This window comes from Mastigoproctus giganteus, chromosome 13 (assembly GCF_048544385.1).
Source record: "Mastigoproctus giganteus isolate SK-2022 chromosome 13, ASM4854438v1, whole genome shotgun sequence".
Lineage (NCBI taxonomy): Eukaryota > Metazoa > Arthropoda > Arachnida > Uropygi > Thelyphonidae > Mastigoproctus > Mastigoproctus giganteus.
In genome coordinates, this window is record NC_143587.1 from 77,233,041 (window position 1) to 77,257,634 (window position 24,594).

Here is a 24,594-nt window from a genome sequence, read left to right on the forward strand (position 1 = left end):
GAGTGGAATCAAGAAGCCTGAGAGAGGTTTTGGGGGCACCATCCCAGATGTGGGAACAATATTCCATGGCAGGGCAGATTTGCGATTTATACAGAGTGAGCAGCTGTTTGGAAAAAAAATAACACCGAGAGCGAAAGAGAACACCACGTTTTTTAGATGCAGAGGAAGCAATATTTGTAATGTGCTTGTGCCAAGAGAGATTAGAAGTCAGGGTAATCCCCAAAAGAGATATATCATTTTGCCTAGAAATCGCAGTGTCACTAAAGATAAGCATAGGAGCAGAATAATCCTTTTTGCGAGATATAAGACAAGACTGAGTTTTAGAAGGGTTGAAATCAACTAAGTTGTCATTTCCCCACTGGAGAATTACCTGAAGATCGCCATTTAAGGAATTGGTAGCAGATTTTCGAGAAGTTGAAGCTGATTGAGCAGGACAAGGTTTCCCAAAATGGAAAGTGGAATGCAATGTGCTATCATCGGCAAAACTATGGATAGGATTTCTAGTCAATAGAAGAAGGTCATTAATATACAAGAGGAAAAGAGTGGGGGAAAGAACTGAACCTTGGGGGACCAGGGCATTAGTGGAGAAGTTAGAAGACAGAGAGCCATCTACCATAACTCTCAGTGAGCGATCAGAGAGAAAACTGGATAACCAATTACTAAAAACAGTTGGCAAACTATAAGATGGAAGCTTGTTTGGAAGACCTTTATGCCAAACACGATTGAAAGCCTTTGAGATGTCAAGAGCAACTACTTGTGTTCTTGTGTTTCACCGAACCTTTCCATTGAATTAGTCAATAAATGGGTAACATAAGCCAGAATTTTGCAGTTACTAATGACCTAGCACAGATTGTTCATTTACCTACAAGAATACCGGACAATCCTAATCATACAGCCAGTACACTTGATCTTTTTCTCACAAACAACCCTTCTAAGTACACGGTCGAAGTGAGAGGTCCTTTAGGTACTTCAGATCACAACTTGGTGATTGTCTCTTCTCCAATGGAACCTTTATCTCATGGCTATTCCCAACCTCATATTGTTTGGCCTTACAAGAATGCAAAATGGGATGACCTGCGAGACTTCTTTTCTTCTTTTCCTTGGTCGGATTACTCTTTCAAAAGTTCTGATGTCAATGTTTGCTCAGATCGTGTCAGTGAAATTATTCATGAAGGAGTGGAATCCTTTATCCCAAACTCCACTTTAAAATCTCATCCTTTATCTAAACCTTGGTTTTCCAATAAATGTGCTAAGGCTGTTCAAGAGAAGAATGTTGCCTATCGTAATTGGCTTGTTTCTAATTCCTCAGTTTCATTTTTTGCCTACACCAAAGCTCACAACAATTGTAAAGCAGTTATTAATCAGTCCGAACTAGAGTTTGAACAGGCTAAGAGTAGAAAACTTGCTTCTTGCCCTAATGGTAGCCGAGCATTCTGGTCTCTTGCCAAAGCTATTAGCCACAACTTTTGCCCATCTCTGCTCTCACCTCTGTCCAAACCAGATGGTTCTGTTGTCACTTTAGCCAGGGATAAAGCTGACCAGCTAGCATCCCATTTTTCTTCCAGCTCATGTAGTAATGATCTTGGTAAAACACCTCCCACCATTCCCAACACGCTCCATTCAATGCTTCCTGTGGTCTTCCGTCAAAAGGATATCAGAAGGAATTTGAGCCATCTTGATGCTAAGAAAGCTCCAGGACCTGATGGTATTTCTCCACTTGTTCTCAAAACTTGTGCTCCTGAACATACTCCTATACTTTGCAGCCTTTTTTCATTTTCTTTTTCCTTCTGCTTGGAAATTTGCTCATATCCAGCCAGTTCCTAAAAAGTGTGACAAATCCCTCCCATCCAATTATCGTCCCATTGCAATTACCTCTACTCTTTCTAAAGTAATGGAGAAATCAATTAACCGCCAACTCTTAAACTACCTAGAAACCTTCCATCTGATCAATGATCGCCAGTATGGATTCCATCAGTGTCGATCCACTGGTTGATATTCTGGATTATGTTACCCATTTATGGACTAATTCAATGGAAAAGTTCGGTGAAACACAAGTAGTTGCTCTTGACATCTCAAAGGCTTTCGATCGTGTTTGGCATAAAGGTCTTCTAAACAAGCTTCCATCTTATGGTTTGCTAACTGTTTTTAGTAATTGGTTATCCAGTTTTCTCTCTGATTGCTCACTGAGGGTGATGTAAGATGGCTCTCTCTTTCTTCTAACTTCTCCACTAATGCTGATGTCCCCCAAGGTTCAGTTCTTTCCCCCCACTCTTTTCCTCCTGTATATTAATGACCTTCTTCCATCGACTGGAAATCCTATCCATAGTTTTGCCGATGATAGCACATTGCATTCCATTTCCATTTTGAGAAGTACCTTCTCGAAAATCTGCTACCAATTCCTTAAATGCCGATCTTCAGGTAATTCTCCAGTGGGGCAAAGACAACTTAGTTGATTTCAACCCTTCTAAAACTCCGTCTTGTCTTCTAGCAAAAAGGATTCTTCTGCTCCTATGCTTATCTTTAGTGACACTCCGATTTCTAGGCAAAATGATATATCTCTTTTGGGGATTACCCTGACTTCTAATCTCTCTTGGCACAAGCACATTACAAATATTGCTTCTTCTGCATCTAAAAAACTTGGTTTGCTCTTTCGCTCTCGGCATTACTTTACTTCCAAACAGCTGCTCACTTTGTATAAATTGCAAATCTGCCCTGCCATGGAATATTGTTCCCACATCTGGGGTGGGGCTCCCAAAACCTCTCTCAGGCTTCTTGATTCCATTCAGAAGAGGGCAGTTAGGTTAATTAATTATTCATCTCTAACAGAGTCTCTCCACTCGCTTTCTCCTAAATGTACTGTTTCTGCTGCATTCTTCTTCTACAGATACTTCCATGGGCACTGTTCTTCTGAATTGGCTTCTATAATTCCCGCTCTCTCTCTTTCAAAACAGTCCGAACACGTGCCGCCACCAGCCAACATCCATTTACTGTCTAACTTCAAACCCACAAAACCAACTTTTCATCTTCCTCATTTATTCATTCAACTGCTGTTTTCTGGAACAACCTTCTTTCATACGTATTTCCTGAATATTACAATCTACAGACGTTCAAGTCCAATGTCAACAAATATCTTCTTTCGTCTTCTCATCCTTGAATGGGTTGAGCATGCTGAATTCTGATGGGATCTTTCCACTTGTTCAGATTACGAACCTAAGGGGGCATATTTTCAAATTAAGAAAAGGCAGATGTAGAATAGATGTGCAGAAATTTGCCTTTTGCCAGCGGGTGGTTAATTGCTGGAACAAACTTCCATCTGTCATTGTGGAAGTTGATAGGTTGAATAAATTTAAGGAGGAACTGGACAGGCATTTGGAGGGAATGGTGTGATTTTTTTTTTTTTTTTTTTTTTGTCTGATTCTGCATAAACTCATACACTTGCTTTCTTGCATCACATGCCACTACTACTACCTCCAACCCAAGCACGGTACTAAGTACTATAGGTTCTAATACCTCTCGTGTTTGGGGTTCACATAAAAAAAAAAATATATATATAAGAATATCACCAGTGGATTGACACTGATGGAATCCATACTGGCGATCGTTGATCAGATGGAAGGTTTCTATGTAGTTTAAGAGTTGGCAGTTAATTGATTTCTCCATTACTTTAGAAAGATTAGAAGTAATTGCAACGTGACGATAATTGGATGGGAGGGATTTGTCACCCTTTTTAGGAACTGGCTGAATATGAGCAAATCTTCAAGCAGAAGGAAAAACACCTTTGGAATAAGAAAGTGAGAAATGGCGGCAAAGAATAGGAGTAAGTTCAGGAGCACAGGTTTTGAGAACAAGTGGAGAAATACCATCGGGACCTGGAGCTTTCTTAGCATCAAGGTTTGTCAAAATCTTTCTGACATCCTTTTGATGGACAACCACAGGAGGAATTGAATGGAGCGTGTTGGGAATGGTGGGAGGTATTTTACCAGTTCCGAGCTTGGGTATGAAACTGCATTACCTTTTTGCCTTTTTGGATCACAGTCTTAAACAACCTCTTTGTAGAATTTTGTTCATGGAAGAAATGGGTTTTTTTATTTCATGCTTTGATGTTTGTATTTTCAATCAAAATTATGTACCCACATCTCATCCATAGTTATAAAAAAGGATAAAGAAGATTTATTCTTTTTTATTCTGTTCTTGATGTCAAAAGCTGTTCTTCATGTGGTAGGATTTCTTGTCATTGATTAGCATTTGTGGGACTCATCATGTGTAAACCATTTTCAGCTTTAAGTAGTTGATCAATTTAAAAACATTTGTATGTATTTTACCCTTTGCGTATAATGTACATTATATATTTCATATAGTAGTCTTTTAGATATGGAAACAATAGACTTACAAATCTATTTAATAGCCATTTGGAAATCTTTCACCACTATTTCTTCCATTTTCTACTTTCCTAAATTATTAATGACAGGCTGCCTAATGGCATTTTGACTTGACTACCTTCCACTGGTAAAATTTTCATGTCAGTAGCTAGCATATCAACATTGAACTCTGTTGTTGTTCAGATTTCTCCATTTTGTTGTTTTCAGCAGACACAATTTGCAAATTCCAGAAAAGGGGGGGGGGGTGAGTGTTTCCATTACTCAGGGTTATCTATTGAATGATATCCTTGAGTAATGGAGTACAGTGATGGAATAAGAAGTACAGTGTTTCTTTTGAATGATGGCTCCTACACATACAATTTTAGGATTGTCTAAATAATACATTTAGGACATTGTACTTAAATATTTGACTGCAGTTAATCTTTTGAATCTTTTGAATCAATAGTTGATGTAATTACATGCAATATTTTAAATCTTACTTTTCATTTTTTATAGGCACCAGCTTGACCTCTTCTCTGGCATGTGTCTGGATCGTCAGTATTTAGCAATTGATAACTTATCACCTTATCTGGATATTGACCTTATTCAGAAGTATGTACAAATTAGGAATTCCATATTCCCTTTTTTTTCTGCATATTTTAATTTTAGAAGATTTAGTTGAAGTATGCTTATTTTCTATCAGCCATTTAATAAATAAATATATATGGTCTTGAAGTAACATACTTAGACGTGGATAGGAATGAAGTTAGATAGTCCATGCACTACCATCAAAAATTCTCATTATGTTGTTAACTATTCTGTTGGTATATATTATGCAATGATACAATTACAGTGAAGTTGTAAATTCATCTAGTCATTGGACCATATAGACTATACATGGAATTTATTTATTTATTTATTTATTTATTGAACTCGAAATATAAATTGGGAAATTGTTGGTAAACATGATGTGGATTTGACACTTTAGGAAGACCAAGCTTGTCCTTTAACTATTCGGTAAAAAAATATACATCTGGCATGATAAGCTGAAGGGCATATTTGAGATGAAATATCATATTAATAAGGCATAGAGGAAGCAAAATAGAATATAATGGCAAAGTATTTCTGGATAATGTTCAGATTTTGAATAACACAGAATAAAGAAACATTTCATAAACCAAAAAAAGGTTACAGGGATGGTAGAGTGAAACTTTGTGATGAATTAAGATGGAAATATAAGAATCTAGGTTACACCTAAAAATTTAATATGATTTACTTTAATATGGATTTTAACTTGTAGAAAAGAATGGGTTGGAAGGAGGAAACAGGGTTTGGGTCTTAAGGGGATGAAAAGAACACCAAAAAGGTTCAATATTAAAGGAAATCATCAGTAAGAAGGCTGATGTTACTGACTGGGACTGATAAGTTCCTATTATTAATATCATTAGTAATTTTAACTTCTGTTTAAAAATGATTATGGATTCATCTAGAAAAGTAACTCGTACCGTGCCAAACAATGCTGTGCTGATGGAAGAATTGCCAGGAGTGATTTCCTGCTGGTTAGAACTTATTTGCTTACACTCGTTTTTATGTGCATGGCTGTTGTTATTGTTGTTATTTGGTTTTTAGGAGCATTAGCAACTAAGGCCATATTGCTTGGGGGATATGCGGTGGTCATTCCCTGATCTTTCTGCATCCTCCGTATTTGGTGGTCACGGGCTCGAACCCTGGTCTAATCAAGAACTATGCTACGCACTGTTGCTCCTGCCCACCTGGCTACAGAGGTGCCTTGTGCATGACAAAGTTGCTAGTTGATTGAAGGGTCATTTCTTTGTGCAATGTGTTGGAAGTGCAACAGACTGAATTCAAACCTCAGTGTATTATTAGGCATGATTATTTGATGCCCTAGAGCAAATTCAGATGGAGGAACTCATGAAGAGACTCAAGTATCTGATACAGCATTCATGAAATATTTTCAAGTCTGCCCCGAAAATATATCATCTAATACAGAATGCTTTGCCTCTGAAAGAGGTATTCCTAAGTGTGTGTGGACTCAATTGTAAGGGAGACAGAGAACATATTCTGTAAGAAAGACAGATGCAAAGAATCAGAGTATGTCTACTGGGTGCAAAAAAACAAAAGCTCAAAATTACCATGTAATTTGACATTTGCCACTTTGTTAGAGCTAAACCGTGTTATATAAGTACAGAGTTTTGTGAGAATTGCCAATTTATCAATCATGTTAGAGCAAAACCATGTTGTAAAGGTACCGTGTTATATGGCGGGTTGCCTGTACTTTGCATTTGTCAATGTTAAATTTCAGTTGCCATTTCTCAACCATTTTACCCAATTTTTCTAGATCCTGTTGCGGTAGCATACTGTCATTACAAACCCTGCTGATCTTTGTATCGTCTGCAAACTTGGATGTTGAGCCTGATATGCCTTTATCAATATCATTGACAAATATATATTAGTCCATGAAGAGCAGTGTCAATTGATTAACTCTCTCTGTCTTCTCCTACTCAATCATCCTTTTATCCCTTATAGCAACTTGCCCTTAATGCCATACTTCTCTAATTTGTAGGGAAGTCTTCCGTGTGCAACAGTATCAAAAGCTTTCCTGAAATCCAAGTATATGATATCAAAATTATTTTTTGCATCCAGTTCCTTTGTGACCGCATCATATCCAGTCAAATTGGTCAGACAAGACTTCACCTTAATAAACCCATGCTAAGTCTGAATTATTACTGCAGTCTTGTCTAGATCATCCCGAATTGCTGCTTTAACCAGTGACTCCATTATTTTCCCCGGAACAGAAGTTACTAACAGGTCTGTAATTACTCGTGTCACTCTTTGATCCCCCTTGTGAATTGGGGATACATTTTCACATCTTCAGTCCGAGAGAACCTCCCCAAGTCTAAGAATGCTTTCATAATTATGGCTTCCAGTTTGCTTGCTTCCTTTGCTGCCTTCTATAATATAACTGGATAGAACACATTCACCCCAGGTACCTTTCTTATGTTTAACTTCAAAAATTTCTCCTCCACTTTGTTCTCAGTTGTTATAAAACAATTTAGCTCCCTGTTAGAGTATAATAAGCTTCTGTCCTCCAGAATTCCTAATGAATTCTGGAGGACAGAAGAATTCCTCCAGAATTCCCTACAGAATTCCTAATGTGTGAATGTAGATGTAAAATACTCATTCAGTTTGTCAGCTATCCAAGCAGAATCATCAATAGTGGAACCATCGATATCAAGTGGACCAATATGAATCATCCTATGCCTTCTAGAGTTGACATAAGTAAAGAAGTCTTTGCTGTTTTTCTTTGCGTCCTTTGCTAAAGATTTCTTGTAATCTGCCTTCGCCTGCCTAACCTTCTTTGTGGCTTAATTGCAGGCTAAATGTATCTACATAGGCTTCTCTGTGCCTGATAATTTATATGCATCCCATGCATTTTCCTTCTTTGCTATGAGTCTCATTAGTTCATGTGACATCCATTTAGGTATTAAAGCCTAGTAGCTTCCAAGATTAATTCCTTGAATGCTTCCCATTTAGAATTTGCTGTTGGTAACATCATCAGTTGGTCCCACTGTATAGAATTTAAAAACTATCAAAAACCAATATATCACTAAAAGCTATAAAGATATAAAGGTTCTACTTATATTAAGTAGTAACCTACAAAATATCTAGTTAATTAAAAATAAACTTTATAGTCCTAGCATGATTAGGACTATAAAGTTACTTATTGAAAATAAATTAATATGACAATTAAGTCAATGAAATGGCAGAAATTTATCAAAAACTTATCTGTTTGCTGGAGTTGAATATTCTTTTCCCACACATGCTTCATCTTGTTCCCACCCGTTATAATAGAATAAGTAACAAAACCACTGATAGGATAAAGTGGGCGAAAACTGATTATGAAAATGTGCTAGTAAAGAGCTAAGAATAGGAGAGGAGTTCTTCTTACATACAAACCCAAAAAAGGAAGAAAGTAAATCAAATAGATTTCTTAATTAGTTGCAGTGGTAGGTCTATAGGAAGCCATATGGGTTACCATGTTCATGCAGCTGTCCACAAATCACTAATTGCCCTGAAGTAATGCTGCATGCTATCTACCTTGGTTTAAAGTTAATCTAGATAGTGTGTCCTTACACTGCATGATCTTTTATCCTGACAGCTTATGATCGTGCTGGATTCCTGGAGAAAGCTGTCTGCCAGAGTGTATTGTTCCAACAGTGAAGTTTGGCAGATGTAGGGTGATGGTCTGTGGATGTTTTCCATGGTTTAGCCTGGGATCATTGGTTGCTTTGGGCAAAACCATGAATGTTGAGGTCTATATAAATATCTTGGACAGTAATGCATTACCTGCATCATGGCAACAATGTCCATATCTGTATCGGCAAGACAGTGCCCCTATCATACTGCTTGCATCGTGGCAGCGTAATTTGAGGACATGAGCATTGGAAAATTGGGCTGGCCAGCCCAGATTCTTGATTTAATCCTATATAGAAGCTCTTGAATGAATTGGATCATCAGGTGTGTTCGATGCAATATTGCTCAAAGTTAGATCTGCTCACTGCTTTGAAGGCCTATTGGGAAACTATTGAAGGACATTTACAAAAAAAAAAAAAAAAAACTGGTGGAGAGCGTTTCACAGAGACTACAGGCTGTCATGAAGGTTAAACTATGTATGTTTCAGCATATACATAATGGGAGGCAGGGTAGGTAAGGCATGTTGGACTCTAATAAACTTTTTTTTATCAACCTAGAATAAACTGGGATTACAAGAAAGATGCTATGCTGGATTGTGGGCTGGCTAAAAGTTGGGAGACAGAATGCGTCTCATTGTTCAAAGTGGACCAGTAAACAGTTGCTCCCTCAGGGCTCTGTGTTGGGGTATCTCCTCTTTCTAGTTTCCATAAATGATATTGACAAGAGTATCCATTAGAAGATCTCAAAGTTAACTGATGATTAGAAGTTGGGAAGAGAGAGATGCCAATTCAATCCAGGCCATGCTGCTTCAAAAATACTTGAATCTTGGTTGCATACATGGTCCAGAAAATTGCAATTAAAGTGTAATGCTTCTAAATGTATAGTTATGCATTTGGGGAACAGAAGTCGTGGGATTATATCAAAACTAGCACAGAGCAGCAAAAAGTGGTTGGAAATACAAAAGACAAGTGTTATGATTCAATCTGACATGAAATTTTCCTGTAATACAAACAGGCTAATAGGAGGGTACTTAGTGTCCTGTCCATGATTTATAAGATATGTGGTATGGAGATGGATGTCATCATCCCTGTAGGCAAGATATTGGTTTAATCCTATAGAGAATCCTGGAGACTGCACTTAAAAAACAGACACAAGTTGTGGAGAAGGTTCAAAGAAAAACAAGATTAGTGATGAGTGTAATTTGCTGCACATAACAAGTCCATTTCCTTGCATCATTTGGCCTTACGGGTGCTACTTTGTCCAGAGAATACTATCAGCTTGAATGTGGATATTTTCCGAATCCTCTGCTACTACCTGCAATCCATTTAAGGATTTTCTCTTGAATTCTAACATGTTTCAGCTTATACAGTAACCTCTTATGATGGACTGTGCCAAATGTTTTGTTGAAATCCAAGTAAACAATGTTGAAATTATTTCCTACATCTAGCTTCTGAGTAACTCCATTAAATCAGCTAAACAAATTTTAATATAAATAGAATTCTGTATTGCACTCTTGATCATTGCATCTGTGAATTTTCTCTTCCAGTGAAGCCAGACTGACCAGTTGTTAGTTACCCACTTCACTTTTAGAACTGCCTGTTATGTATTGGTGATACGTTGGCACTTCTCCAGTCCAAGGGAATTTCTGTTGAGTCATATGATACCATGATAATTAATCTTATTGATTTATTCACTCTCTTGCTGCCATTATCAGAATTACTGGGTATATGCAGTAAACTCCAGTAGCGTGACTTCTTTGCACTCTTAGCCAGTGATTTCTCATAATCTGCCTCGCAAGTCTAACGTTGTATTACTATTACAAATTCATTTGTAACTGTTATTTGTATCAGTAATTAACAAAACCTTTAATCATCCTCTACCTACTTCTAATGCCACCACACTGCTTCAGTTTGTACAACGATCTTTTTATATGTAATAGTATCAGATTTTCTGAAATCTTAAGTATATGATGTCAAAATTATTTTTTGCATTCCATTGTTACTGCATTGTAATAGTTAATCAGATTGGTGGGACAAGATTGGCCCTTAACAAATCTGTGCTGTGACTGTCAGATAATTACATTCCTGCATTATTTCTTTAACCGATGAATCTATTAATTTCCCTGGAACAGAAGTCAAGCTTACAGGTTTGTAATTACTCACATTGCCTTCTGATTTCTCATTGTGAATTTGGGATATGTAGACACATTTTCAGTCCCACATTTCCATCCCAGTCCATAGGGACCTCTCCTGAATCTGAGGATGCATCATTAATATGGCTAAAGGTTTGCTTACCTCTTTTGCTACCTCCCTTAATATAATTGGATAGAGAAAAAATTGCCCACGTGTGCATTGTGCAGTTTATCAGCAACCTGAACAGGGTCATCAAACATTATACCATTCCTATTTGGCAAACAGTCTGAATCACTCCTTTCCTTCTAGTGTTATACAAGTAAAGAAGTCTTTGTTACTTTTCATTGCATTCTTTTCCAGAAGCTTCTTATAATCTGCCTTAGCTTGCTTAACTCCCTACATAACTTGATTGCAGACTACTTTATACCTGCTGTAGGTTTCTATATCCCCTTATAATTTATATTCACCTGAGGTATTTTTCTTTTCTGTCACTAGTCCCATAAACTTATCTGACATTCTTTTAGCTGTAAGCATTGACCATCAACTCATCTGACATCCATATCCATTTAGCTCTAAGCCTTGACCATCAGATCATCTGACATCCTTTTAACTCTAAGCCTTGCCTATAGGTCAGTAATTACTCACACTACCCACATAGGGGGTAGTGTGATCCACATAGGGGGAGCAAAGGGTGATGTGAGTAAATTCCCATTTAGAATTTACTCTTAATCAAACATCATCATCATGAATTAAAAAAAAAAAACTGCATGAGATCATTGTAGCCACCTTTACAAAAGAAAAAGCCTTTTCCTACCCTTGGCAGTAGTTACATCTTTAAGTAAATCCCACATGAATGTAAGTAAGTAAACAACACTCTACATACATTATTAATGTATGTAGAGTGACTCTACATACATTAATAATCAAATCAGGAGTATTGCTTGATATCAGATCAAGCAATTAACAAATATCAAATTAAGAGTATTGCTTTCTTTTATTGCCTCTCTAACCTTCTGCTATAGAAAAAAGTCATCCAATAAATTCAGAAAATTTCTGCTGTAGTGCCAACAGCAGCAGAAAAAATTTACGATGTCAGCTGTGCAACAGTTGACATCGCAATACAATATGGGGATTGCAAGAACAATATCCCAAATTATGATGCATCACACTCTCAGATGTTTTGCGGGTTCCACAGATGACAACCCCAAGAGACATCTTCTCCTCACTGCTGATCATCATCGACAACAAATGCTGTGGTGTCAACAACACATTGATTGGACATTGAAGAGTTGGAATCAAAAGTGCTGGTCAGATAAGTTCAAATACCTACTGCAACACACCGACAGATGCCTTAGTGTGTGTGATGCAAGCAACAAGAATTGTGTATGGACCCCTGGTGTGTGTGGCACCAGTTTCTACTGGCAGCTCTTAGCAGACCTTATGCACTCTGCCATATTGCATTTTTTCCTGGACAGAAATGGGATCTTCCAAGATGATAATGCCCTGTGTTATCGGGCCAACACTGTGCACAAGTGGTTCAAGGAACACAGTGAAGATATTACCAGGGATGGGGAACCTTTTACATTGGAAGGCCATATTTGCTTTGTCCAAGATACTATTAGGCTGCATGCTGAGAATTTAATATATATACAAATAATAATTTTTGTAGACATATTTATAATTTTAATTATGGCCTGTTATTGCATGAGGAATTTAAACAAAATAATTAGCAAAGACATTTATTTGTTTAGCAAAGATGATAACAAAACTAAAAATAGACGAACTTAGACAACAAACCATTTAATGACTTTTTTGCAACTGCTTAATGCCAGATAGTAGTCTGATATTTGGTTCCAACATCGTTGAGCGTAGTTTTAATTGGTCGTCCAAGTGAATATCCATCATCTGAGATTTCAATCTTGTTTTAATTTGTGTTGTATATGAAAATGTTGATTCACAACAGTAGGTTGTGCCAAAACAAGATAGAATTTGACAAGCATGTTGACATAGATGTGGGTATTCAACAGGATTTTTTTTATATTTGAAGAAGATCTCTCTTTGTGCCAGATAAGGACTTCAGAATATTATCTTCTGAGAACTCAATTAATTCCATCTGTAAGTCATCAGGTGCTTTGGAGACATCAATCATGTGTGGTTTGAAAGCTAGTGTGAGATCATGTTTCTCAAAATCAGCAAACCTTTCATTGTATTCTTCAATCAGGGAGTCTAGAACAGCTGTGTATTCTTTCATGTTGTATTTCCTTAATGATTTGTTTGTATCCTGTTCATTAATTACTTTTGCCAGTTCAGGAAAGTGTTCAGCTGAAAATTCTGATCTGGTAAGCAAAGTTTTGAAAAAGGTCAGATTTTTCCAGAATTGCCTGTATTAAAAAGCAACATATGAGGCATACGATGCAAGAAAGCAAGCTTATATACCATCAGCCAAAAAAAAAAACTCCCTTTTTACCCCTCCGTTCGTTCCAAATACCCGTCCATCAGCCTTACATATATTTAGGCTATCAACTTCCACAACAAAAGATGGAAGTCTGTTCCACCAATCAACTACCCGATGACTAAAGGCAAACTTCTGCACATCTATCCTACAGTTATAGGATAGATGTGCGGAATTTCCTCAATTTGAATTTATGCCCTCTCAGGTGATTATTCTGAGCAAGAGGAAGAATCCCATCAGCATTGAGCATTCTCAAACCATTCAAGGCTTTATACACCTCAAAAAGATCAAATCGCAGGTGCCTAGTCTCCGACACTGTAATCTGCAAAACTTAAACTTTCTTCGTACGAGCAACCCTTCATTCCATTCACTAATCTTGTTGTCCTTCTCTGTACTTGTTCCAACACCTCAACATACTTCTTAAAATGAGACCTGCAGACCTGTATACAGTACTGAAGGTGTGGCCTGACCATTGCCTTATACAAGGGGATAACCACCTCCTTATCCCTGCTAGAAAAATTCCTTTATATCATTGACAAGACATAATGAGCTACTCTTGCAGACCGTCTGCACTGCTCAGAAAACTTCATATCTGCCTGCACAATTACCCCCAGGTCCTTTTCATTCTCTACCACTGTCAATGTAGTACCACATCGTTGATATATTACTCTGGGGTTACTGCTTCCCATATGTAGTACTTTACATTTGTCAATGTTAAACTTCATTTGTCACTTCTCAGACTATCTGCTCAACTTTTCTAGTTCCTGTTGAGCAACGTACTGTCATTACTGTCAGCAAGCACAGAACAGGCTGAAAAAAATTCTACCCCTTGAGCCTTGCACAATCTTATCACGGCCGAATTGATCGACAAGGCTCTCATCATATACTCCCTCCGATCATGTCTGGGCAGAATTGCAGACACTTGCTAATTCACAGCTTTATTCAACAGTAGTAGTAGTGGCATATGATGCAAGAAACCAAGTGTATGAGCTTATGCAGCATCAGCCAAAAAAAAAAAAAAAAAAAACATTTCCTCCAAATGCCTGTCCAGTTCCTCCTTAAATTTATTCAGCCTCTCAACTTCCACAACGACAGATGGAAGTTTGTTCCAGCAATTAACACCCGCTGGCTAAAGGCAAATTTCCGCACATCTATTCTACATCTGTCTTTTCTTAATTTGAATTTATGCCCCCTTAGGTTTGTAATCTGAACAAGTGGAAGGATCCCCTCAGAATTCAGCGTGCTCAACCCATTCAAGGCCTTATATACCTCAATCAGATCACCGCGCAGGTGCCTAGTCTCCAGCCACTGCAATTTGCAGAACTTAAGCCTCTCTTGGTAAGAGGATCCCTTCATTCTCCTCACCAATCTTGTTTCCCTTCTCTGTACACGCTCAAGTAAATCTACATCCTTCCTAAAATGAGGCCTCCAGACCTGTACGCAGTACTCAAGGCGTGGCCTGACCATTGCCTTATACAGAGGGATAATCACCTTTTCCCTGCTAGCAAAATTCCTATATATCATTGACAAAACCCCATGACCTGCCCTGGCAGCCTGTCTGCATTGCTCAGAAAACTTCATATCTGCCTGCACAATTACTCCCAGGTCTTTTTCATTTTCTACCACCTTAAGTGTAGTACCACACAGTCGGTATGTTTCTCTGGGGTTACTTCTACCCATATGCAGTACTTTGCATTTGTCAAGGTTAAACTTCAGTTGCCACATCTTAGCCCATCTGCCCAAATTATCTAGATCCTGTTGCAGTAGCACACTGCCATCACTATCATTAACAACCCTGCCAACCTTTGTATCATCTGCAAACTTCGACATTAAGCCTGATATACCTTCATCATTGATAAATATACAAAACAACAATGGACCTAACACTGAACCCTGTGGGACTCCACTAATAACATTAGTCCACGAAGAGCAGCACCGATTGATTACCACCCTCTGTCTTCTCCCACTTAACCATCCTTTTATCCATTGTAGAAACTTACCCTTAATACCATTCTGCTCCAATTTGTACACTAGTCTTCCATGTGCAACAGTGTCAAAAGCTTTCCTGAAATCCAAATATATGATATCAAAATTATATTTTGCATCCAGTTCCTTTGTAACAACAACATAATATCCTATGAAATTTGTCAGACAAGACTTTCCCTTAACAAACCCATGCTGTGTCCAAATTATTGCTGCAGTCTTGTCTAGATGATCCTGCAATGCATCTTTAACCAGTGACTCCATTATTTTACCCGGAACAGAAGTTAAACTAACTGGTCTGTAATTACTCGTGTCACCCTTTGATCCGCCTTTGTGAATTGGGGATACATTTGCACATCTCCAGTCCATGGGAACCTCCCCTGAGTCCAAGGATGCTCTCATAATTATGGCTAAGGGTTTGCTTAGTTGCTTTGCCGCCTCCTTTAATCTAACTGGATAGTTATATTAAAATTATTGAAGTTTAACTTCAACAATTTCTCCTCCACTTTGCTTTCAGTTATTCCAAAATCATTAAATATCCTGCTACAATTTGATTACCTTCTTCCATTTTCAAACCTTAATAATTCCTCATGTGTGAATGTAGATGCAAAATACTCATTCAGTTTGTTTGCTATCTGAGCAGGATCATCAACAGTCGAACCATCGATGTCAAGTGGACCAATCAGATTCATCCACTTCCTTTTAGAGTTTATGTAGTAGTAGTAGTAGTAGTAGTAGTGGCACATGATGCAAGAAAGCAAGTGTAGGAGCTTATGCAGCATCAGCCAAAAAAAAAAAAAAAAAATCACACCATTCCCTCCAAATGCCTGTCCAGTTCCTCCTTAAATTTATTTAACCTATCAACTTCCACAACGACAGATGGAAGTTTGTTCCAGCAATTAACCACCCGCTGGCTAAAGGCAAATTTCCGCACATCTATTCTACATCTGTCCTTTCATAATTTGAACTTATGTCCCCGTAGATTGGTAATCTGAACAAGTGGAAGGATCCCATCAGAATTCAGCGTGCTCAAGCCATTCAAGGCCTTATAGACCTCAATCTGATCACCGCGCAGGTGCCTAGTCTCCAGCCACTGCAATTTGCAGAACTTAAGCCTCTCTTGGTAAGAGAATCCCTTCATTCCCCTCACTAATCCTGTTGCTCTTCTCTGTACACGCTCAAGCAAATCTACATCCTTCCTAAAATGAGGCCTCCAGACCTGTACGCAGTACTCAAGGCGTGGCCTGACCATTGCCTTATACAGAGGGACAATCACCTCCTTTTCCCTGCTAGCAAAATTCCTATATATCATTGACAAAACCCCATGACCTGCCCTAGCAGCCTGTCTGCATTGTTCAGAAAACTTCATATCTGACTGCACAATTACTCCCAGGTCTTTTTCATTTTCTACCACCTTAAGTGTAGTACCACACAGTTGGTACGTTTCTCTGGGGTTACTTCTACCCGTATGCAGTACTTTGCATTTGTCAAGGTAAAACTTCAGTTGCCACTTCTTAGCCCATCTGCCCAAATTATCTAGATCCTGTTGCAGTAGCACACTGCCATTACTGTCATTAACAACCCTGCCAACCTTTGTATCATCTGCAAACTTCGACATTAAGCCTGATATACCTTCATCAATATCATTGATAAATACACAAAACAACAGTGGACCCAACACCGAACCCTGTGGGACTCCACTAATAACATTAGTCCACGAAGAGCAGCACCCATTGATTACCACCTCTGTCTTCTCCCACTTAACCATCCTTTTATCCATTGTAGCAACTTACCCTTAATACCATTCTGCCCCAATTTGTACAGTAGTCTTCCATGCGCAACAGTGTCAAAAGCTTTCCCGAAATCCAAGCATATGATATCAAAATTATTTTTTGCATCCAGTTCCTTTGTGACCACATCATAATAACCAATCAAATTTGTCAGACAAGACTTTCCCTTAACAAACCCATGCTGTGTTTGAATTATTGCTGCAATCTTGTCTAGATGATCCTGCAATGCATCTTTAACCAGCGACTCCATTATTTTACCCGGAACAGAAGTTAAACTAACTGGTCTGTAATTACTCGTGTCACCCTTCGATCCACCTTTGTGAATTGGGGACACATTTGCACATCTCCAGTCCGTGGGAACCTCCCCTGAGTCCAAGGATGCTCTCATAATTATGGCTAAGGGTTTGCTTAGTTGCTTTGCCGCCTCCTTTAAAATAACTGGATAGATCCCATCCACCCCAGGTGCCTTTCTTGTGTTTAACTTCAACAATTTCTCCTCCACTTTGCTCTCAGTTATTACAAAATCATTAAGCACACTGCTACAATTTGATAACCTTCTTCCATTTTCAAATTGTAATAATTCCTCACGTGTGAATGTAGATGCAAAATACTCATTCAGTTTGTTTGCTATCTGAGCAGGATCATCAACAGTCGAACCATCAATGTCAAGTGGACCAATCATATTCACCCCTTCCTTTTAGAGTTTATATAAGTAAAGAAATCCCTGCTGTTTTTCTTAGCATCTTTTGCCAAAGATTTCTCGTAATCTGCCTTCGCCTGCCGAACCTCTTTTGTGACCTGATTACAGACTAGCTTCTGCGTCACCTGATAATTTATATGCATTCCATGCATTTTTCTTCTCTGTCACGAGTCTCATTAGTTCATTTGATAACCATTTAGGCCTAAACCTTGAACGATATTTCTTAATCGGTATATAAAGTCTAGTAGCTTCCACGATTAATTCTTTGAATGCTTCCCACTTAGAATTTACTGTTTGTAACATCGTCAGTTGATCCCACTGTACAGAACTTAAAAACTGTCTGAGACCACTGTACTCCCCTTTACGGAAGCAAAAACCCTTTCCTTTACCCCTGACGGTAGTTAACTCTTTGAGTAAATCCCACTTCAGCACACTGTGATCACTGCCACCTAGTGGTTCCTTTATCTGCAAATTCTTAATACACGAATGATCACTGCTTATAACCAGATCAAGAGTGTTACTTTCTCTGGTTGCCTCTCGAACATGCTGCTGCAGAAAACAATCATCCAATAAATCCACAAAAGTCTGACTAGTGTGTGAGTGACCAACCCACAAGTTCCAGTCAATATCTGGGAAGTTAAAATCCCCCATTATAAGACATTCTGATTTACTGGCCCACTCTATTTCTCTGTACAATTGTTCATTGTACTCATTCAAGTCATTAGGCCTATAACACACTCCTACTCTTATTTTTCCTTTCGCAGTGCTTATCTCACACCAAATTGACTCAACAGAGCACTGTTGATCTATATTAACTGGGTGCACTTCCTTTGATTTTATGTTTTTCTTAATTAACAGCATAACACCCCCTCCCTTTCTGTCCTGTCTATCCTTTCTGTACACATTGTACTCCCCAAATTCCAGTTCTGCATTCCTTATATCTTTGTGTATATAAGGAATTATCTTTGTGTATATAAGGTGATATAAGGAAGATATATTCCTTATATCTTCCTTATATCACCTTTTGTGCCCTTGAAAGATGATATCCGCTCTACAATGTAAGTAAAGAAATCCTTGCTGTTTTTCTTAGCATCTTTTTCGAAGGATTTCTCATAATCTGCCTTCGCCTGCCTAACCTCCTTTGTCACCAGATTACAGACTAGCTTATATCTGCCATAGGCTTCTGAGTCGCTTGATAATTTATATGCATCCCATGCATTTTTGTTCTCTATTACAAGTCTCATTAGTTCATTAGATAACCATTTAGGCCTAAATCTTGAACAATATTTCTTAATAGGTATGAAACTTGTAGTAGCTTCCACGATTAATTCCTTGAACGCTTCCCACTTAGAATTTACTGTTGGTAACATTGTCAGTTGATCCCACTGTACAGAATTTAAAAACTGTCGAAGAGCACTGTACTCACCATTATGGAAGCAAAAACTCTTTCCTTTACCCCTGATGGTAATTAAATCTTTAAGTAAATCCCACATCAGTACACTGTGATCACTGCCACCTAGCGGTTCCTTTATCTGCAAATTCTTAATACACAAATGATCACTGCTGATAACCAGATCAAGAGTATTACTTTCTCTGGTTGTCTCTTGAACATGCTGCTGCAGAAAACAATCATCCAATAAATCCACAAAAGTCTGACTAGTGTGTGAGTGACCAAACCACAAGTTCCAGTCAATATCTGGGAAGTTAAAATCCCCCATTATAAGACCTTCCGATTTACTAGCACACACTATTTCTCTGTACAATTGTTCATTGTACTCATTCAAGTCATTAGGTCTATAATAGACTCCTACTCTTATTTTTGCTTTCGCAGTGCTTATGTCACACCAAACTGACTCAACAGTGCACTGTTCATCAACTGGATGCACTTCTTTTGATTTTGTTTTTCTTAATTAACAGTATAACACCACCTCCCTTTCTATCCTTTCTGTACACACTGTACTCCCTAAATTCCAGTTCAGCATTCCTTATATCTGTGTGACACCACGTTTCTGCTATCTCAACAATATCCGCCTTTGATGTCTTGACCAACACGTCAAATTCATCAAATTTATTTACTATACTTCTAGCATTGGTATATATGCAAGCATACATGCTCCTACTTCTATTCTTAGTTACCCTAACACATCCCATATACTCACCTATTTCAGGATGACTGCCATCCGTCTGTCCAAAGAAGCTCTCATAATTATGGCTAGGGGTTTGCATACTTCCTTTGCTGCCTCCTTTAATATAACTGGATAGATCCCATCCACCCCAGGTGCCTTTTTTATGTTTATCCTCAACAATCTCTCCTCCACTTTCCTCTCAGTTATTACAAAATCATCCAGCTCACTGCCAATGTTTACTTTACCTACATCATTCTCCTTCCTGAATAACTCCTCATGCGTGAATGTAGATGCAAAATACTCGTTTAGATTGTTAGCCACCTGAGCAGGATCCTCAACTGTTGAACCATCAATATCCAGTGGACCAATCTGATTCATCCCTTTCCTTCTCGAGTTCAAGTATGTAAAGAACTCCTTTCTGTTTTTCTTTGCATCCTTTGCCAAGGATTTTTCGTAGTCTGCCTTTGCCTGCCTAATCTCCTTTGTGACTTGGTTACAGACCAACTTATATCTATCATAGGCTTCCATGTCACCCATTAATTTGTATGTATCCCATGCATTTTTCTTCTCTGCCACATGTCTCATTAGTCCATCTGACAACCATTTAGGCCTAAACCTTGAACAATAAAATCATATACTCCCTTCTATTGTGTCTGGGCAGAATTGCAGACACTTTATCAAATTCAACCCTAATTCTCGGCTTTTGTTCAACAGTGACCTGTACTTGTTAAGTGATTCTGCCGGTCTCCTACTCCTAATATCATTAGTGCCAATGTGTACAACTGTATCACCTTTTGTGCCCTTAAAAGATGATATCCGCTCTACAACGTCATCAACCTTTGCCCCTGGCAGACATACCCTGGTCCTGTTCCACCTGTCCTTTTTACAAAGCATGTTTCCCGTTTCCCTGACAATAGAGTCACCAACAACTACTAGTTCCTGTGGGACCAGCGCATTCTGCCTTGGGGGTTGCCGCTGTGTTGTGTGATGACCAAGTGCAAGCTCTGATGTTGATGTGGGCAGCTGAGAGCCTGATGGGGCCCCTGAATTTAGATCTTTCGAGGGCATCCACCCTGTCCTTCAAACTCTCATATAGGCCCATAACAACGCTGAGTTGTCGCCTGATTTCCTTATACTCCTTACATCGCGCACACACAAAGACATCCCCCATGGCAATATCATGTTCCGTTCCAGAGAGTTCGGCAAACATTTCACAAGTTGCACATTTTTTTAGGCTGTGATGCGTTGGAGAATAGCCCCCCTCAGTTCTCCCCTGAGTCACAGCACTTCTGCCACTTTGTGCCCGTTGCTTTGCTGCTCTAGTTTGGGCCATGATACTTTAAATTAATAAAATCAATAAATTAAATTAATTAAATGTCAATACTAAGCTATCTAATAGAAACAGTGAAGCGTATTACTCTAAATTAGTAAAATAATCAATATTTTAGTAAAATAATCAATAATCAATTTTTAAAATAATCTAAATTAGTAAAATATTATCAACGTAGAACATATTGAGTAGCACAGCTCTGATTCATACTATCAAATTACTCTAAATTATACGTTAGAGCTACCTAACTACCTCAATTAAAAATTTGAATTCCTTACCACTATATACAAAAACAATGGCTGCAAGATTCGAACGAAATAACGGTTTTACGTATGTATTACTTATATCTACAAAAACTGTTTATCTAAATTAAAATAAAAATAACCAGCGTAACTATAACTATAAGACTACGTATTAAGTACAATATAAAATAACAACTTCATTTTTTTTGGAGCCTGCAACTGACAGCAGTAATTTTTAAAGAGAGTCAGCGCCCTGTGTTAAGTTATTCCGCCCAGCTTCCTTCTCTCAATAACATTAGTGTCAATATGTTCAATGATATCACCTTTTGTGCCCTATATATATATATATATATATTTGGTTTTACCTTGCAAAAAAAATATTCAGATCATTTTTCTTTGACATTATATCACACAAAAATGCTATATTTCTGCAGAATTTGACTTTTGGCAATTCACACTGTTGATTCAGTTCCAGAGAAAAGCTTGTGATTTGTTTCTTCAAAGTTAAAAGTTTGACAAGTATTTGTCCATTGGACAAACAGTGCATTTTAGAATGATATGGCAGATCTACTGAATGTTTCATCATCAAGCTGAAACTTGTTGCGAAATTGGCAATGTCGTGATGTATTCACCATTACTTTATTTAACGTGTCACTTAAAACAGTAGATTTGGCACACAGATTCTGCTGATGAAGAATACAATGAAAGGAAATCAAAATATCTGGACCTAGTAATTTAACAAATCCTTCATGTTTTCCTCTCATGGAAGGCATGCCATCTGTGCATACACTTACTAAATTACATAAATGCAGTTTCGCTTCACAGCATTTTCCTTTGAAGATTGTGAAAATGTTAATTCCACTTGTCCTGGCAGTAAACGTATGCAAAGCCACTAACTCCTTGTGACAATGAAAATCTGCAGCTATAACATGAATAAAAAATAAGACCTGTGCTGAGTCAGCAATATCAGTGGATTAATATAACAGAACAGCTTCATATTGCATGAAGCTGTTCTGTTATGTTACTGGCTAATTCACGTTGCCAATCAGTTATGGTCCTTCTTGAAAGAGGTAGTTGTTTGTACTTATTAACCTTAGCTGAATCTAAACATCCCACAACTTCAACAATGCATTCTTTTATGATTTCCAGGGGAGCCTCCGTAGCCAGGTGGGAAGGCGCAGCAGTTCGTAGCACACGCTTCTTGATTAGACCGGGGTTCGAGCCCATCACTACCAAATAGGGAGGATGTGGAAAGGTCAGGGAATGACCACTGCATATTCCTGGAGCAATATGGCCTTAGTTGCTAATGCTCCTAAAAAAAACCAAATAACAACAACAACTTATGATTTCCACACTGCTAAACAACTTACCTCTTCTTCCAAATATATATGCGACTTTATATGTCACTTCAGTGATGTCAGTCCCTTGTCGTGACATAGTAGTAGTAGTAGTAGTAGCATGTGATGCAAGAAAGCAAGTGTATGAGCTTATGCAGCATCAGCCAAAAAAAAAAAAAAAAAAAATCACACCATTGCCTCCAAATGGAGGCAATAGTTTTGAATAGTTGTTGCTGCTGCTGCTGCTTTCCATCTTTTGTTTTCTTAAGTACAGACTTTCGAGGTTCTCCTTCTAGTTTAGCATATTTGTTGTCCTTATGAGTCGCATAATGCTGATATGCATTGTATTTCTCCACTGTTGCCAATATTGAGTTGAGTCACAGAGCAAACACTTCAATTTATCGTTCACTGCAACAACATAATACTGCAATTCCCGTTCTTCATTGAATACTCTCTTTTCTTTCTTTAATGCTCTTTTCTTATTTCTTGACTTAATCGGGTAACCAGTAAAAATTTAAAATGAAATACACAGATTGAAGATTCAGTTTTAAAGAAAACAAACAGTGGAAACTGATGGCACTGGGGAAGATTACTAGAATGTCAACTGATACTGACAGCAGTTTGCGAGTTGAGTCATTACTAATAAGAAAGGTAAAATTGCCAAATGAAGTTGTTTCAACTGGAAGTGATGCCATATTATCTATATTGGAAACAATAATATTCTGTAAAGATTAGTGAATTAGAATAAATGCTTTAGCATTAGCATTAGCATTAGTAGAGGCATTTGATGCAAGAAAGCAAGCTTATGCAGCATCAGCCAAAAAAAAAAAAAAAAAAAACCACTTCCACTTCACCCCTCTGTTCGTTCAAAATACCTGTCCAGCTGAGCCTTAAACTTATTTAGGCTATCAACCTCCACCACAAGGGATGGAAGTCTGTTCCACCAACCAACCACGCGCTGGCTAAAGGCAAATTTCCGCACGTCTATCCTACATCTGTCTTTCCTCAATTTGAATTTATGCCCTCTCAGGTGATTTTTCTGAGCTAGAGGAAGAATCCCATCAGCATTGAGCATGCTTAAACCATTCAAGGCTTTATACACCTCTATCAGATCACCTCGCTGGTGCCTAGTCTCCAGACACTGTAATTTGAGGCCTCCAGACCTGTATACAGTACTCTAGGTGTGGCCTGACCATCGCCTTATACAATGGAATAATCACCTCCTTATCCCTGCTGGAAAAATTCCTCTATATCATTGACAATACTCCATGAGCTACTCTTGCAGCCCGTCTGCACTGCTCAGAGAACTTCATATCTGCCTGCACAACCACCCCCAAGTCCCTTTCATTCTCTACCACTGTCAGTGTTGTACCACAGAGTTGATACGTTGCTCTGGGGTTGCTGTTTCCCATGTGTAGTACTTTACATTTGTCAATGTTAAACTTCATTTGCCACCTCTCAGCCCATCTGCTCAACCTTTCCAGATCCTGTTGCAGCAGCATAGTGTCAGTAGTGTCCTTGACAACCCTGCCAACCTTTGTATCGTCTGCAAACTTGGACATTAAGCCCGATATACCATCATCAATATCATTTATAAATACAGAAAACAATAATGGACCCAACACTGAGCCCTGAGGGACTCCACTAATAACATCAGTCCACGATGAGCAGTGTCCATTGATTACCACTCTCTGTCTTCTCCCCCTCAACCACCCCTTTATCCATAGCAGCAATTTGCCTCCAATGTCACACTGCTCCAATTTGTGTAGCAGTCTTCCATGTGCAACAGTATCAAAAGCCTTTCTAAGATCCAAGTATATAATATCAAAGTTATTCCCTGCATCCAGTTCTTTTGTGACTGCATCATAGTATCCAAGTATAGTATCCATAGTATCCATAGTATTTATTTTGTATTTACTTTAATATAAA

General features: G+C 38.3%; 1 protein-coding gene across 1 annotated transcript in view; it reads left to right on the top strand.

The window, feature by feature from the left end:
• The window catches only part of Itpr (Inositol 1,4,5,-trisphosphate receptor), a 1,293,714-nt gene that overhangs the window by 349,640 nt on the left and 919,480 nt on the right, over positions 1 to 24,594 (top strand). The window contains exon 17 of the mRNA XM_090387283.1: positions 4,875 to 4,970. Coding sequence (XP_090243409.1) covers positions 4,875 to 4,970 — 96 coding nt within the window. The remainder of the gene's footprint in view (positions 1 to 4,874; positions 4,971 to 24,594) is intronic.